Source organism: Dicentrarchus labrax, unplaced genomic scaffold, assembly GCF_905237075.1.
Source record: "Dicentrarchus labrax unplaced genomic scaffold, dlabrax2021, whole genome shotgun sequence".
Classification (NCBI taxonomy): Eukaryota; Metazoa; Chordata; class Actinopteri; family Moronidae; genus Dicentrarchus; species Dicentrarchus labrax.
Window position 1 is genome coordinate 4309298 of NW_026136705.1, and position 17029 is coordinate 4326326.

Genomic DNA, 17029 nt, shown 5'->3' on the forward strand with positions numbered 1-17029 from the left:
ATGACAAGAACGGTGTTCTCATGCGTGTGTGTGTGTGTGTGTGTGTGTGTGTGTGTGTGTGTGTGTGTGTGTGTGTGTGTAAGAAAGAAAGATCTCTGCTGATCAATGCAAAGCTGAATTACGGGTAAAATGGGAGTTATTTGCAAACTCTAGATGTGCCAAATGTATGTAAATAAGGTTCATTTAGATTCAAGCACAATGTGAATGTGCGCTCCAGCTAAGAGCATCTGACATTCATCAAATTTTAGCAAGGCACAGATACAAAGCGTGGTTTATGAAACGTTATTTCCTCTTGAACATTTTGCATTTCATATATGAGCCCTGTTGTTACGATACTGGCCAATGGAGGCTCAGAAACTTTCATTTTGCTAATGTTTTCCCACGCACTTTATCATTCTAGCTCTGGCATGTTTTTAAAAGTACCATGTGGCCTTTTTACCTGTGCTTTAACATTTATACTTGCAAATAAAAGAAATAAAACTAACTTAACTGGAAGGAAATGAACAACGCTAGGCCGTGTGCGTGCCGGATCACAAACTGTAAACATGTGATTTGTATGAGGTTACCTCTGCTCCCTCCAGATTATGAGAAAGGGACTCCTGCTGCTCTTCTACCAAAACCAGAACAGATCCAAGACCGCCAGGAACCAACACCTGGAACGCACAAAACACACACACACACACACACACACACACACACACACACACACACAAAAAAAAAAAAAAAAACAACACAACACAAACACAGAAACACAGATGCTTGAGCTACTTCATCACATCTGCAGGCAAATGAGAGGACACAAGCAAACATTTAGCACATTTGGCTAAACAACGTCCCCCCCCCGTCCGTCTCACCTGGAACGATTTAAGCGCAGAGAGGCAGAGAGTGGAGGGTGGAGCGCATCTGCTGTCCATTAACACCGTGAGACCTTTTTCTCTAGCTGCAGGCCTGATGAGGATGCACGGAGAGAAGGGTATGCAGGGTTAAAGCAGGAGCAGTCATTAAAAGAGAAAATCAGACACCAGCAATTAAAAAAAAAATATAATAATAAAGATGAATGATATCTACTAATTTAAACCAATTATAGTACTTTTTTAGAGGACAGTTAGGGGGTTGTCTGAACTTTTAAATGTCTTAATTTCTTTCCCAAACCTGTTGGAACTTTTGCTCAGACTTGCTGTGAGCAAGAGGCGAGAGGTGATTGTGTTAGGTAAGCTGCCAAGCTCAAATAAAAGCCGTTTGTTAGACTGACTTTGAATCCGTTTGTTATGGTTTCCTCAGCATTCTGGCAAACGTTTTCTTAGCCCCACCTTTTGCTGTATTTGGCAAAGTCAGCAAAAACTAAGTCAAGTCAAATATAATTATGAAGCAGTTTAGACAGAACAGGTCTGTAAACGAGCGGTGTGACGAGAAATAGAAATGACACAAGTCCAAATATAAACATCAGAGAACAAGCTAATCAAATATTTTAAGATATATGCAAAATGATAGATATACAGGCATAGGTTTTTTTGAGAATGTGAAATCAGAGCATGAGCATTGGGTGAATCAGAGACAACAGAACAACATTATGAAAGGGGACAATGTGCACCATAAGGTCTGCTACATTTACACCTTATACCTTAATTCCTTGTTTATATATGGAAACTTATTTTAAAGGGATGTCTAAAACAACTGCAGAAATCTGATGGGAGCAGGAAGAAAGCAGCCTTACCGAGTGATTCTGTGGTAGCAGGCCAGTACCCGGGCCATCTCCTCCTCACAGTAACTCTCCTCTGATGCATCTGTCACCATGACAATCAGAGCACGTCCCAACCTGTCAACTGTACCTGTGATCGGGAAGCATCGGGTTAAGCGCTGAGTGATGATGCCTAGGTGAGGTTCTAACATGCTGAGACTCCATTCTGCTACAATCATTTAATTGTTTTGGTACATATGCTGTCAAGCTTGTCAGTGTCATCCACTTGTATTTAGGATAATCGTGTTCAAAGTTTTGGAGCTGCATTGCCTATAAAGTTTGGGGGATGCAAACAGCAAGTACAATGTTGGCATTAAGTGAGTGAGTTGTGGGCTATGCCATGAGCTCCATTTGTTTATAGTTTATAGTAAAAATTTGGACCATAAAAACTCAGAGAGAACTCAAAAATACAGATAAAAACTAATGGATTGCTTTTGATATTGGGAAAAACTTCCAAACGTGACAGTTACGAGGCATTTATGTACAGTAACCATGACGCACATTGGAGATATTGATGTCCATGGAGAGTGTAAGTCACACTGAATCTAACAGAATGTGTATGTCACTAGTCCAACAAACAACAACAGCAAACACAGAGTCGCACATCTACAAGACTAACTGCAAAGGCAGTGCAAGTAGAACAAGTTCTGCAAAGAGTGCTAACTAGCATAAAAAAATATAGTAGTTTGAAAGAAACTTGCCTGTCAACTTTAGCTTCCCTGACTGGAGAAGCTCTGTGTCCAGTTCCCTCAGCAGGGGAGGCTCTTTAGATGTCACACCATTCAGAAGGTCAGGACATGTCTCTCCTGACCTCGCCTCCTCATTAGAGTGGTTAAATAAGGATGTGCCCGATTGGCCATTGCAGACAGGCAAGGATTTGGCTTCTGCCTCTGTTGGGAGATATGTAAGTTATAGAAATTATTCTATGGGGTATTTTAAGACTTTTAGGATCTTATGTCCATGCATTAACATTCATTTGGTGTCAGACCTTCACTGTCTTTCCTTGTGTCCTCTGTCCCCTCGTTCGTTGAAGGCGGCAGTCCGTCAGGTTTGTCTGCCTGTTCTCTTTGATCCGACTGGTTCTCCTCTGTGATTGGCAGCTTTGTCGAAGCAGAGCAGGTGGTAGGACTTGGTTGAGAAGCTTTAGCCTGCTGTTTTGATCCCTTCTGGTGTGCACGGCCACCAGACCTAGCCCTCCCTTTGGCCCCCTTTCCCTTCCTTTTCCTCCTAAAGACAAAGCACAGGAAGGTACTAATGAGGTACAGCAGCAAGTTAATAAGTGAATAATAAATCACCTTATAAATTATGTTGTTTGGTCATGATGTCCTTTAGGTTCAGATGATGTATTTTGTTGCATTGGTTTCAGGCCTTTACTGTATGTGTGAACATTCAGACAGTCTGTAACTTGTGCACAGAGTTTGCACCAAAGTGTTACTTAAATGTACTTTCATATGGAAGTGTGAAAATGTAAACAAAAAAGAATGAGTGCAGTGTCCTATAAGAAATACATCTGTACCTTGGCGCTCTGAATCCTGCAGTTTTAACTTCCTTTCCTCTGGGACACACTCTGTCCTCCGTCTTCCCTTCATTCCTTTCTTCTGTCACCTTTGGGTTAGACAAGCTTTTCGTTTTAGATCCACTTTTGGTAACCTCTCCACTTTCAAAAACGCCAGTGAATGATCTTTCTGTCGCGTCTGATGTTGGGGTGGTGGCATCACTGTCTCCGCTCAGTGGTTTATCTGTATCCTCGAAAACAGAGTCTGAATGAGATCCGTGATCTGAGTGGCCCTCTATAACATGCCCGACTTCGTGGTTTGTCAAGTCATGGATTTCATTTGTGACCAAACTATCACCGCTTCCTGAGTCTTTACCTCTGTGCTCATCTCTGCACGGCTGGCTGAGGCCGTTGCTATCTCTCTCCTTGCCCACACCGGGCCTTCTCTCTTTGAATGGGCCATCAAAATAAAGCCGGTGGCTATCCAGGCCCCCAGAGTCTCTGCTTGTTTTATCCCCTTCATCAGAGTCGTGGACAGAAGAGGAGTAAGACCGCCTGCCTCTGCCAGGTTCAGCGACTCCTGGTGGAGGCCGAGGTGGCAAAATGTCTCCTTTTGGGGTTACTGTTTCTCTTTTGGCACCAAGGACAGCTCGAAAACTTCCTGACCCTTCCAGTCTACCGTATCCCCAAGCTTTCCCCTTCCGGAGTTTGATGGCTTTACCTCTCCTGCACAGAGGCAAAGTCTTGGTCTTACAAATTCCATGCATCTCCAGGTACCTCTGCCTTGTGTCAACCCCTCCATCAGGACCCACTCTGGGTTCCAACAGCTCCACATAGTCCCCGTCCAGCTGAGGGTGCCTCGCTGTCCGCCCGAGCCCATCTTCGCTGCGTCTTCGGCGGGGAAGCGCAGGCGCAGAGTCCAAGCCGTCTGGTTGTAAACCATCATCTTCCTCCTCATCCCAGGACCAGGAGTCCAGTTCTCCAGAGGATGAGCCACCCCAGCCCCCGAAGGCTGCTGCCCCCTCACTGGGCAGACGGTTGGATACGGGGCCCTCGTGGCTGGACATCAGGCCCAGCTCCTCAGAGGGGTCGTGGATGAATTTTGGATAGACAACCTCCTTCCACGGAAGTCTAACCACACCATCACATGTACTGACCAGGCAGGTGTCGAGTCCTCCTCCAACTGTGCAAAGATGAAAGAAGTTTATGTCTGTATGTTTATTGGGGGTATACATTAGACAAAAAGAGTGATCCTACTTTAAAAAAAAGAAAACACCAACATAAGCTATGTGGAAAACATATGTTTAAACTTTTGCTGCCCTTCTTTAGCACTGCTAAACCACCCACCACCTGCTGACACCCATATATCTCTCCCTTCTCTTGCTGCCCTTCCACATGCCGTCTGTTGGTCATAAACTTCTAGCTACACATCTGTTTCACGTCCCCTGTTCTCCCTGTAATCTTCCTCACAGTCATTACATACTGGCCAAGCTGCAAAGTGTTGATCATTTTCAACTAAATACCTTATTATTAACCTAATTCTGGATTAAACCCTTAAAAATACCTCAGTGGAAACCTTTTCCTGACTCTTAACATGGAATACCAAATAAAAATTTGAATTTATGATCAGAAATTAATTCAAAATCATGTTTTATCCTGGTGGCTTTGCTAGTAATCACCACATGTTTAAAATCCTTTCCTTACCTTCTCTCTTGTGGCCCCGCTCTTTGTTGACGCTGTGCAGCCACTCAGTGGTGAACACAAGGGGGTGCTGTGACTCAGGTACCAAGATTTCCTGAACAGTGCGCCCCCCAGGGGCCAGACATTTTAGGGCAAGGCGGGGGCAGCGCGTGGAGAAGGGCACCACCTGCAGATAGAAGTCATTACTGCGCAGAAGCCTCCAGTCCAGTGTGGAGAGCTGCACGACCACTTTCTCACCTAGACACAAAGGCCAGCCGGAGTGAAGGAACAAGCATCCCAGGTACTGAGACTGTGATGACAGAAAGGAAGGAAGGAGAGGTAGAGAGTGTAAGAAATTAAACCTTCATCTGCATGAAATTAAATCTATGCATGAATCTATCCTATTTAATGGTCATGCACAATCTGGCAGCCCCATTCACAAACTACAGCCGGCATGAGCCAATTGGAACCTGCCTGCATAGTTGTGCTTGGCTCAGCTATTCAGTGAGTCGAATTTCTAGAACTGATACCGCGCCAGTCAACAGTATTGACTAGCTCAACTGGCCAAAAGCCAGTGTCACATACAAATGTCAGACATGTGACTCACATAGTGTTTTCTAAAGTGTAAAACTGCTTAGCTGGCATGACGCAGTGAGAAGACTCTGGATAGCTGCAGAGAGTCAGTGTGAGTCAGACATGCAAACATGCAGATGACCAACTCTTCACAACAGTCAGCCACTGTCAAAATAGTCCACTGCTCCATAACTGGAAAACACATCAAGTAGCTGAGAAAATGATTCCAAATCAACCACGCTAAACAACGTGTATCTAAATATAGATAATCCCACAGCAAAGCATTTACTCAAAAAAAAGGAGGGGGGAAGGAGAGAAGGCCTCTGATCTTTTGCACTATAAATCGACTGATCTGTTTAGAAAAAATCCAAATGCTATTCCCACCTTAATCAATCCTGTGTCAGATCTATATCCTCTCTCTCACAGTCTGAGGTATAAAACTCATCCAGAACCTCTCTCTGCTGTTCCCAGTCACGTCTAATCGACTGACACAGGGCTGCTCCCTCCCCCTCCCATGCCCTCCAGACTCACGAGACGTGATCAAATTATATTCCTTACTCGACCTCTCCCCCAACTTCCATTTCTACCTCTCATTCAATTTATTTCCTTTAAACCTCTCTCTTGTCTCTTTTCTTGCCTTTTCCCTTGCTGTAGCAAAGTTTTAGGGGAAGCAAAAGTCTGATTTCTGTCTGGGTGCATATTAGCATTAAAAAGCATGTGTGACTTTTATTCTCTTAAAAAGTTTGTCTGTTTTAAGTAAGTCCACATTCTGTAACTCTCTGTGTCCTCTGGCCCTCCTCCCTCCTCCTACTTCTCCCTCAATGTACCCCAGTGTTTGCTCCCTCTTCCGCACCTACCATTTCTCAAAAATTCCTCAATCAGTCTACTATAGTCTGCAACCTCCAGCATCTTGTCTTTTTTTCTGACACACACGCACACACGCGTTGCAGGCACGGTGAATGAAAGCCATGTTCATTCTCTCCTTCGACTCCCACCGCTTCTCTGTTACTCACTCTCTCTTTCTCTCACAGCAGTAACACGCTCACATATGGAAGGAATTATTGTCATGACTCACAGTCTAACTCCCGTCCCAGGCAACTCCACTCAACGACAATGAAAACATAGTTTGCTCACAATGCCTGTGCGTGTGTGTGTGTGTGTGTGCAAGTCTAAGAAAACTGTAAAGGGAAATACGAGACCTTTCTTAGCCTCCTAGCTTGTGCTAAACAGTGTGTGCTGTTTATATTTGTGAGTGTGTGTGTGTTGGAAAGTAAAATCAAAGGAATGCTGTTCAGTATAAAACCTTGGAGCTTTGAGTTACCAGTATGTGCATGTTGCATCTCATTTGTTTATCTTGTTTTAAGTTAGGCATAAAGTGTAAGACGCACAGCAGAAGTTGCATGTTTGCACAGAGTATCCTATATCATACTATTTCCATTCATTTGCTTTGTGTATGTGTATAACGCTTTTATTTATGATTCATTTCACAGTTTTTCCACTTATCTCAGTTCAGTGGAGCTTCCAAGACAGGAAACCACCTTTTTTATCTGCGGGTCACAGCGGCTGGTAAATCTCAAATTTCACCAGACACTTTCACTAATTTTACCGGCCATCCAGAGTTTTAGAGCAGGCTCGACCCTCCACAGTGTAGTTCGTAACTTGCATAGGGTCACATATGTGTCAAATTATAAATGCCCTGAACTTTCCTTCGCACTGGTGTCTCTGATGTCATCAGGTACTGCGATAGTGAAGATACAATACTGATTCAACGCACAAAAAGAAGGACTTGACATTGACATGGCCTTGACTGCTGTGAGTCTTATCTTACTTGACATCTGATTGCCTAAGGAATATTTAAGTCAAGTTTTTACCTTCTAAATAATTCTCATAATGATCCCAATAATAATGCTTGTATGAAGACATATGAACACATGAACTCATTTTGACTTGTTCTTTATGACTTGAGTCTTGAGTTGAGACTTACTTTAACAATATTTGAGACTTTAGAACTTGATACTTGGCTGAAGACTTGATTTGACAAAACTTGGAATTGCCCAAAAAATAGTTAAAAACAAGTGAAGCCTTACAAAGACTGGTGATCTGACTAGAACTTGTCCTTTAGGACATGAGAAAGGATTTCACAAGACTTGACACTTGACTTGGGCTTGTCTCAACTGACTAGGGCTTTCTCCAAAAGACCTGAAAACAAGTGAAGCTTTATAAAGAGAAAAAATGTTACTAGGGCTTGTCCTTTAGAACTTGAGACTTGACATAAGACTACTCTCTTTTGCCTTGGACTTGCTTTAAAAGCCTTAAAGTAAACAAAGCCTAATGGAAACTTGCAACTTTAACTGAACTTGTCCTTTTTGAACACGAAACTCAACTTGGATTTGACTCAAAGGACTTGAAACATGACTTGAAACTTCCCCTTTAGGTCTTGATACTTGACTTGATATATGACTTGGACTGGTGGCCCCAAAGACTTAAAAACAGCTCTGCCAATACATATACATAACAATGACCAGATGACCTTTGTCACTACAGGAATCAAAACCACTGGCAGATTTCTCGCACTATGCTTTTTGCGCTCGACAGCTGATTCTGCTTCTGATTAAGCAGCTATGTGTGTGTTCTCATCCACAGTGTTTGCAATTTGGAACTCACACAGGCATGCTGCTGGAGTTTGTGCAGGAGGTGCTTGGCAGGAACGAAGTAGTCCAGGAGGTAGCGAAGACTGTCGTGTTGATAGGTTGACTCCAGGACCGAAAAGACCTGGACAAGTATGCATAAAGGGGCAAAAAATCTCACATTAGACGAATAGATGTGCAAAATAAAATGCAGAAGATTTTACATGTCATTGCTGTCTGCAGAAATTCCTTTCATCTTCAAAATATCAGCGTCTCATGGACTAAGGGAACCCTTGTTTCAGCTATATCTCCCTGCATTTTTGAGAGTATCCAATTGATTTTGAAGGGGGTTTCATTTGCTCAGGGGGGTATAAATTCCCTCAACCCAGACAGCATGTAATCAGAAATTAAACCAAGAAAATCACGAAGCTGCTTCATTTTATCCATATTATTTTGCCAAGCAGCTTTTTCCATAGCAACAAAGAATTCGATTGGAAGCTAAACAATTGCCAAATTTGCATAAACGTCAACGGAGAACGGCCCAAACGCCGCAGCTCAAATGCAACTTTGTCCACTGGCTTTTAGGGAAACAAAGCTAAAAGCACTAAAGACAACTGTAACTTTGGCACTCTGTAATGTAAGTTGGAGACATTAGCTGTAAGAGATTGAACCGTTTTTCACAGCTGACTGCTCTTTCTTACAATAAATGTTAGGACTTAAAAGCAGAAATAGTGTGCAGTTTTTGGTTAAACAAGTCATGTCAGGCTCCTGGTTGGAGGAAGAGGGTTAGGCTATAATTGACCAGCTGGCTAGATTTTGTTTGTGTTGGCTTCCAGCAACAGTTTACATCTGGGGAAAGCCTTGTTATAACATAACATCGCCTCCCCCACATACTCCAACCATCACCTTATCATTTAATTGAATCTGCATTATTTATATTCCCCTGTTTACCGCCGTGAAAGATGTGGACTGGAATAAAGGTGTGTGTGTGTGTGTGTGTGTGGGCTTGTGAGATCTACCTGGGAGAGGAGGGGTGGCGCCGTGCTCTCAAAAGGAGGGTAAAGCGACGAGAGCGCCCCCTGCACACAATCCTCCATTGCCTCTGAACCCTGAGAAAAAGATAAAGGTGGTAAGAAAGGGTTAATCCTTAACCGGACACTGAATCAACTCTAATGTCTGTGTTTGTGTTTAACAGCCGGGTTGTCTCGCTTTTTGCTGACACACACACACACACACACACACACACACACACACACACACACACACACGACAATTATACACACATATTCTACTTTCAACTTCCTGTTGTATGGTCTGGGGACTGTCAAACGTTTCCTCCAAGGCCCAGTAAATGTAAGAACCCCCAGAACAAAAGAGTCAAACCAATGCAACATGTTAACTCCCTAACACACACACACACACACACACACACACACACACACACACACACACACACACACACACACACACAATACATACATGCATGCATATTCACACACATACATCATAATTCTGGGCCGGCCAGTGAGGTGGAGGGTGACAGAGCAGTGCACGCAACACAGTGTTTATTTTTCTACATGGACCGTTGGCATGGCAACCTGCAACTTTTTTCTCTCTCTTTTCCAACTTCTCTCTTTTCTCTTTCCCTCCCTTCACGTTTCCTCTCAAACCTCCCCATCTGTTTCTCTCTCTCTTTTCCTCAGTTTCATCCCCCCCCCGCTCTCTTTTTTCTCATCTCCTCTTTTTTTTTTTTTTTACTCAACTTTCTTTGTTTCACCTCCGTCCGACTCTCCAAATGTCATCTGACAACGATTACATTGGGATTCTCTTCAACAGACGGCATATTGTGCTGAATAACTACAACAACCGAGGGGATGGATCGAAAAGGCATGGGAGAAAACCCAGAATGGGAGAACAGAGTGTACGGAAAAAGAAAAGAGCGGCTAGCATGAGAGGGGCCAGGAGGGAATGAGCTGGTGGCGGTGCGTGGGTTTATGGAAGAAGACCTAGGTTCCACAGTATTTGAAAATTATTTTTTTGGGTTTGCTTTTGTGTACAGAGGGGGTTTGGGGTTAGCCACAGAGGAGGATAGAATGAGTATTACAAACAATAAAGCATTTGAGAAGAGCTGTAGTTTTTCTGTGACTAACAACTTGCACAACTTGTGCTCTGAATAAATACATTTGAATCAGGTATTCAAACTAAGGTTGAAACAAATGTCTTATTTGCATTTGTTTTTTGACCCAAGTCTGGAGGAGAGGGGGGTAAAAAACTGGCCATTGCAGGAGACTTATAAACATAGCAGGACTCTTAGAAAAAGTCACACCAGAGCTGCAGTATAACCTCCTATGGTTAACTCTGGTTGGGAAACTGCTCTGCTGAGGTTGCTCGGGGTCACCCACAGGAGATGTTAGGTTCTGTTTCGGATCCATTCTTTTGGCTGCAGAGCAAATTTTTTAACCGTGACTTAAGCCCGTATGGCACCGACAACAGAGTGGCACTATCCGGGCTTAAATAAAAGAAGAGCATTTTGGATGGGAGCTATACGGAAAATTGAGGAAAAAAACAAATGACAAAACTTGCATAAATGTTGCTGAACACAGCTCAGTTTTCCAGAAGCAGAGCAGCTCCAAAGTCATGTAAGTCCATTGGCTTTTTAGTAAACAAAACCACTGAATCACCAAGAGAGGTTTTTTTTCTCTTTTGGAAACCACACATAAAATGTTCTTCTTAAAAAGGACACAAGGGTATGTGTCAAAATCATTCTTATTCATCTTAAAAACGAGTGAAACTTTTGCCAGACGGCTGGAATGTCATAAGAGTTTCCAGGTAATTAACCTTTTGAAGAGTCATTATGCTGAAACAAGGCAAAAAAGAGCAACGGTGCACCTCACTGCACCATTCCACATTTGAATTCACACTACATTAAAAGTTAGTTGCAAAACTTTAGCAAGAATTTTAAGACCGACAGTAGATTAAATCACTTTGCATGTTTAGACTCATGACCATAAGCTACTATATGATGCAGTGTAAGATGTGTCACGACATAAAACATCTCGGATCAGTGCTTCTGCTTATGCATACGTCTTATGAAACTACAGGCTCTATACTATAAAATAAATATTGCATTATTTAAAAAAAGGAAAATTCTAAATGAGTCATATGAAAGTCTGTGTAAAGACGTATATATAGGAGGAGTTGTCTGTGTGTGCACCATGGTAAACAACAGTGTGTCAGAGCATGTTGTAATAGGTGTAGTGGTTGTAAAAGAGCCTTCTGGCTCACTGACAGAACATACTGAGTCTAGTAAAAGCACAGCAGGAGGTTCAGGGATTGCAAGGCAAGTCAGCGGGAACTTCCTCTTAGACTAAAGCCCTTTTAAAGCATCCCACAAGACTTCAACGCAACACTAAATTAAAGCCGAAGCTAAAACAACTCTTTTGGTCTGTTTTCTCAAAGACAGAACTCTTTAGGTATCATCGGACTGACTATAAATGCCAGTACAAGCTTGGAAATGAAATAATAAAAGCATTAAAAGCTTGTGCACTTTACCGATGCAGGTTGAATGGGAACAACTCTGCAATTGAAGCCCAATAGAGCCCCTCAAATGTGTGGCTTGTGCCAGAGAACACAACTTAATGCACCACTCGTAGAGCTTCATTACTTTAGTGTTTGCACAAATAGGCCACTCGGGTTTGAGAGAGCTGTCCTGAAACCATTTTATACGTATTAGCGTCACATTATCTATCAGCATTTTGCCAGCTAGCTAAACTCAGTGTAGCTTATGTAGTTACAAGCTAGCTAGCCTGCAACAATATTTGGTTTGGATGCGTGGTGTGCAATTGTGTGCCACCAGCAACCCCCCCCCAAGCAACCCCCTCCATTTTCCCTCAGTCAGCATTGACTCTGTGTTTGCATGCCTGTACACAACTTTCAACAGGATATACCACTGCCCAAATCCAAAGAATGGAATTTCAGTCTGGGAGCACAATCGCTCAAATACAGTTGAACTGATGTCTAGTAGTGAGGAAAAGAGGGATTCTGCTTTTCCACTGAACCAGAAAATCCTTGTAAAAATCTGAATATCGCTTATTTTCCATTCAAATCAGGGTAAAGGGTCAACTTGATCCATTTGTTCTGCCCTGCTGTCTAACCTATAGCTTACCAGTGCATCTAATGCAATTTACTTATCTTTTCAATCGCAGGCCAATACGTGCACATAGAACAAAGCAGCCCTGATGAAATTTGTAAATTAGATTTCCTTTAAGACAGGAGTCTCATGGTGCCTCCTCTGTAAGGGACTATAGGTGTAAGTGAGTTACTCTTCAATCGGATACTTAATGCTAATGCACTCAGGTGTCTTATTTAGTAAGTCACTCTGCTATGTAGTGCAATGAATCTAGAACAGAGGCTTTGTTTTTGCATACCGCAGATTTTTCCAGCAAATGCTACTGGCCCACATCTCCAATGTCCTTTGGAGAACTAGCTGTATGCACGTTATCACCAAATAAAACCAAACTATGAGAATGATGAAGAACAGATCTGCGTCAGGGCCTTGACGAGAAACATGACAGTTAATTTAAGGCATGCTAAAAATAGCTTCCACCAGAGAAGTGCATGAGTATTCTGTATTTTGTTAACAAGTTCATGGGATTGTTACATTGTTGAAGTGATACAAATTAGAGCATTTCTTTCAAGACACAGAAGTGAAACCGCTGTTTAGAATCTAACTGTCGGCTTTTACCAAAGAACTATACATTGTTCTCTGTGTAAATATCAAAGGCATTACATCTGAATCCATATACAGAGTGAAGTGTAACATTGCATAGTTTTTATAGGAACATTTTATGATTTAACTATTTTTGTACACAGGGAAGACTGTTTTTTCAATGCGATACATATTGTTGTATATCGCAATACTGTAAGCTAGGCGATATATTGCGATTTAATTTTTAAAAATTAACTTTTAGGAAAACTGTCATAGTATAAGAACACACCACTATATGCATAAAGTGACCCATCCTATATACATTATTATATACATTAGGAGCAGTGGGAAGCCTAGGCGCCCGGGGGACGATGAATACAATATCACAAGACATACGATATATTTTAGATATTTTTTTCACACCCCTATTATCTAGAGCCAGTGCTTGTTTTTTCCGTTCTGAGCTACTGTAGAAACATAGCAGGCTTGGGGCAACTGGATAGCTCACCTGGTGGCGCTAACGCCCCACATACCAGGACTGAGACCTTGCTGCGGTGGCCCAGGGTCCGACCTGTGGCCCTTTGCTGTGTGTAATCCCCTCTCTCTCCACCCCTCTCTTGTCACTTCTCAGCTGTCACTAGCCATTAAAGGCAATAAAAGCCCCAGAAAATTGGACCCGCTCCCTCTGTAGATAAAAACTGCTCATTCTAAGGTAACAAAAACACAACAATTCTTATTTTCAGGTGATTATACACTAATGAAAACATACCTCTGAACATTACATTCCATTTCTGCCACACACTGGACCTTTAAAAACCCATTGGAGTACCTAAAAATGAATTGTCACAACAAAGCTAAAAACAGGACTGCGTTTCTTAGCTCATGAGAAGTTGATGTTTTGCAGACACATGGTTTTCACAGGATATCAGCAGCATATTTATAGATGTTATATTTTATACATACATATATATTAAATCTTAGGGAAGTTATCACTTGGCCTGAATTTCCATACTGAAGCTGCATGATTACAACTGACCTGTCACCATGACAACTGAGCAAACTCCATCATCTGGGGAAAGACTGTGACATGCAGTTAAATGCTCTGGAAAAAGATTGTAAGAGGACCTGGCGTTAAGCTTTTTTTTCTTGGTCAAACTGTAAAAAAGTATTACACACCTAACTCAAGGCCTCCCTATGACAAAGGGTTCTGTCTTTTCAGGCTCACCACAGCTTTCATTGCTCTACCTTCACCTCCGGCTTTTACCTGCTGACTGTTCTGGCTACGGACAACATCTGCAAACACAAAATGTCCTGTCTGTACCAGTCACAAGGACATGGGTGACATCTTACTCACTTGGTCCACTGTTATTTACAGTTTGCGGTCATAAAGTCACCGGAAAAAGTGTGTGCGTGTTCACATGGCACGTGGAGTGTTGGTGAGGACATGAATGTGCATCCTCCTCTTTGTGTCAAATGTGGACACAGTACGGAATGAGGGTATGTCATTCTTGCGTCAGATTTCCTGTCTTTCTCTCCTGTCTGCAGACCAAAACGGAAGAGGCAGCACTGGTCTTCCAAACAAATGCTTGGCACAGAGGGGAAAAAAATTGAAAAGAAAATGTAGAAAGAAAAATAACTTAAAAAAGAGGATAGAGAAACTGGTAATACACTTGGGAAGGCAAGAATAAAGCAATAAAGTGGGAACTCAAGTGGTTTTGGAAGATATACAGCACTTCATGCCAGCTTAATTGAAGTGTGAGTGAATTGAGAAACAGATTGAAAAACAGACAGAGACATTGAGAGAGCCAGACAGCCCTACAGAGACCAAGGGGTTCAGACAGAAAAAGGGAAAGAGGAAAGAAAGAGGGAGGAGGCTGACCGGTGGGAGAGATCGATGGGAAACAAGAGCAGCAGCAGCCATGATAGAAACCAGATGTAGACCCATACAGTACATGAAGGACGGAGAACGAGAAGGAAGAGAGATGGAGCAGAAAGAAGCTCAGAGAAGGTGGGGGTAAGAGAAGATGAAATGATTAGGGAGGGAAAATGAGAAAGATGCCGACGGGGAACAGAAAAGAAGGGAGGAGACGGGAAAAAGAGGCAGACAGACAAAGGGAAAGGAGGATGAAAAGGGAAGAAAGGCCTGAGACTGATTTCCTCTCCTAAATCTTACTGTATAATCTAACCTGACCTACAGTAGGTCAAACAGCTTGCTGGGATTTTTTTTAAACGGATTGTTTTAGACTACTTAAGTGCAACTGTCTGCTGCTGAATAGAGTAAAGGCAGGTTTCACAGCAGATTAGGTTTCACACTACGCTTGGCCTCCATTCATTGTCTATTGTTTGAATAGTGCGAAAGCCTGTGTATAAATGTGACAATTGAGCTTGGTATTTCGTCACATTTATTGGTGTTGTTGGTCTTCCAAGTGTGTGACATTTCCTGAAGTAATGGCTTAGGTTTTGCTGGGCCATGCAGACTGTTAGCTTTCTAGCATAGCTGCCCCGTCACATCAACCACTACCAATATACAGTGGAGCGATGTAGAGTGAAACTTAAAGGACAAGTCTATTACAGTTCCTTCTAGCTCTCATTCCGTCTAATTCACCAACCAAAAGGGAAATATCTGGTTCATGTTCCATTCTCTTTACCTGCTCGTTGCTAACTCTACCGTTTGGCGCTGGGCAGGTAGCGTACAGTGAGTTTATCAGAGCTTTACCACTGAAAACGAAGCGAACGAGAGCAGTGAGACTAAAACAAAGTTGTGGGCCTTAAAACCAAAACAATGAGCTGAAAGATGGTAAAATGCTCCATAAAGCATAGAGGAACTACATAGTCAGATCACTACCCACATTATGTTAATAGCTATAATCTGCATTATAGGGAAAAATAAGATGAAAACCATGATGAAATGCAAATTAAAAACAAAGAAGCTGTGTGGATGCCTAGTAAAAATGCCAATAAAAAATGGCCAGAAGCAGCAAGTTCAGCTGCACTGAGAAGTTGCCATCCTTGGTCTGCATGCACTGCACTGCACGACTCTTGACAATCGCAGGAAACTCAGTTAAAGAGAGATTCCTATGATTGACAACCACTCTGACCCTGTCTGGATTGTTCGGGTGCTGTTATCCCCACCCGCCTGGTACTCCAAGCAGGTTAAAACAAAGACAGAGAATTGTTTGCAATACCTTCCATTAGACTTCTTTTTAATAATAGTCTGTTCCTTGGCCAGACTTGAGGACTGGTACATCCCATTAGTGTTTCAAAATCAGAGCTCCCCAGACAGAGGGAATGGAAATACCCTCTGCCACATATTCTTGGCAAAAGGGCACTGTTGTATATGTCACCGAACTGAATGACTCCGTGTGAATAACTCTCTGCTGATGCATTTTAACACCTATGTGCATGTGTTAGAAGCCATGTTTGTACCCCCCCGAGTGAGTGTGTATGCACGCACTCATTCCCCGTGTGTTAAGTGTTTTGGACACATGTTGTTTGGAGGGGTTGTTTGTTTGCTCATACAGCTTACAGCGCTCTGTTACATCCCCTCCTTTGAGCTTAGGAAAAGTTTCATTTCTGTGCACGTGCAGTATGACTTTGCTGTGATTATATGTGTTCCTCTGTGTACATCTGTTACTGTTTTCGACCCCTAAACTTTCCCAACTGGTTACTGAGGAAGATGAAACTGTACTGCACATGTTATTCCTTCCCTGAAGTCCATGCCATCCCTTGTTCCTCCTTTCTCTCTCTCTCTCTCTCTCTCTCTCTCTCTCTCTCTCTCTCTCTCTCCCTCTCTCTCCCCTTTTCTCCCAGGTCCAATGTGGAAAATGCGGCATCACCGAAACCACTGTTGCTGCCGTCCAAGTCTCCTAAAATAAAAAGTAACCCTACCCTCCTCTTTTATTCCACTCGTTCCCACTCCAGCTCTCCCTTTCCCTCTCCGCTTTCTCTCTTCCTGCCAAACTGCTCCACCCTGCCTAAAACACAGAAGCGTGAATATGATCTAAATCTTCCTTTGTTAATTTCTTTCCCTCTTGATTTAATTTATCTTCTCGTGTGTTTGTGTGTTTATGTGTGTGCATGTGTCTGCCTGACTCTCTGCCTGTGTATATATCACTGATCAGACCACGAGTGGGTGGGGATGGTAAACAAAATCCCTAGAGATGTAACAGAGAGCTCTTTTTGTTTTTGTGAAGCCCCTGACTCCATCT

General features: G+C 42.7%; 1 protein-coding gene across 1 annotated transcript in view; it reads right to left on the reverse strand.

Moving 5' to 3' along the window:
* The window catches only part of arhgef40 (Rho guanine nucleotide exchange factor (GEF) 40), a 41461-nt gene that overhangs the window by 23657 nt on the left and 775 nt on the right, over positions 1 to 17029 (reverse strand). Inside the window, exons 2-10 of the mRNA XM_051402348.1 lie at positions 9133 to 9222; positions 8151 to 8258; positions 4938 to 5223; positions 3255 to 4416; positions 2727 to 2965; positions 2440 to 2628; positions 1715 to 1829; positions 855 to 948; positions 567 to 653 (exon numbers count right to left, since the gene is read on the reverse strand). Of these exons, the coding sequence (XP_051258308.1) occupies positions 567 to 653; positions 855 to 948; positions 1715 to 1829; positions 2440 to 2628; positions 2727 to 2965; positions 3255 to 4416; positions 4938 to 5223; positions 8151 to 8258; positions 9133 to 9222 (2370 nt within the window). The remainder of the gene's footprint in view (positions 1 to 566; positions 654 to 854; positions 949 to 1714; positions 1830 to 2439; positions 2629 to 2726; positions 2966 to 3254; positions 4417 to 4937; positions 5224 to 8150; positions 8259 to 9132; positions 9223 to 17029) is intronic.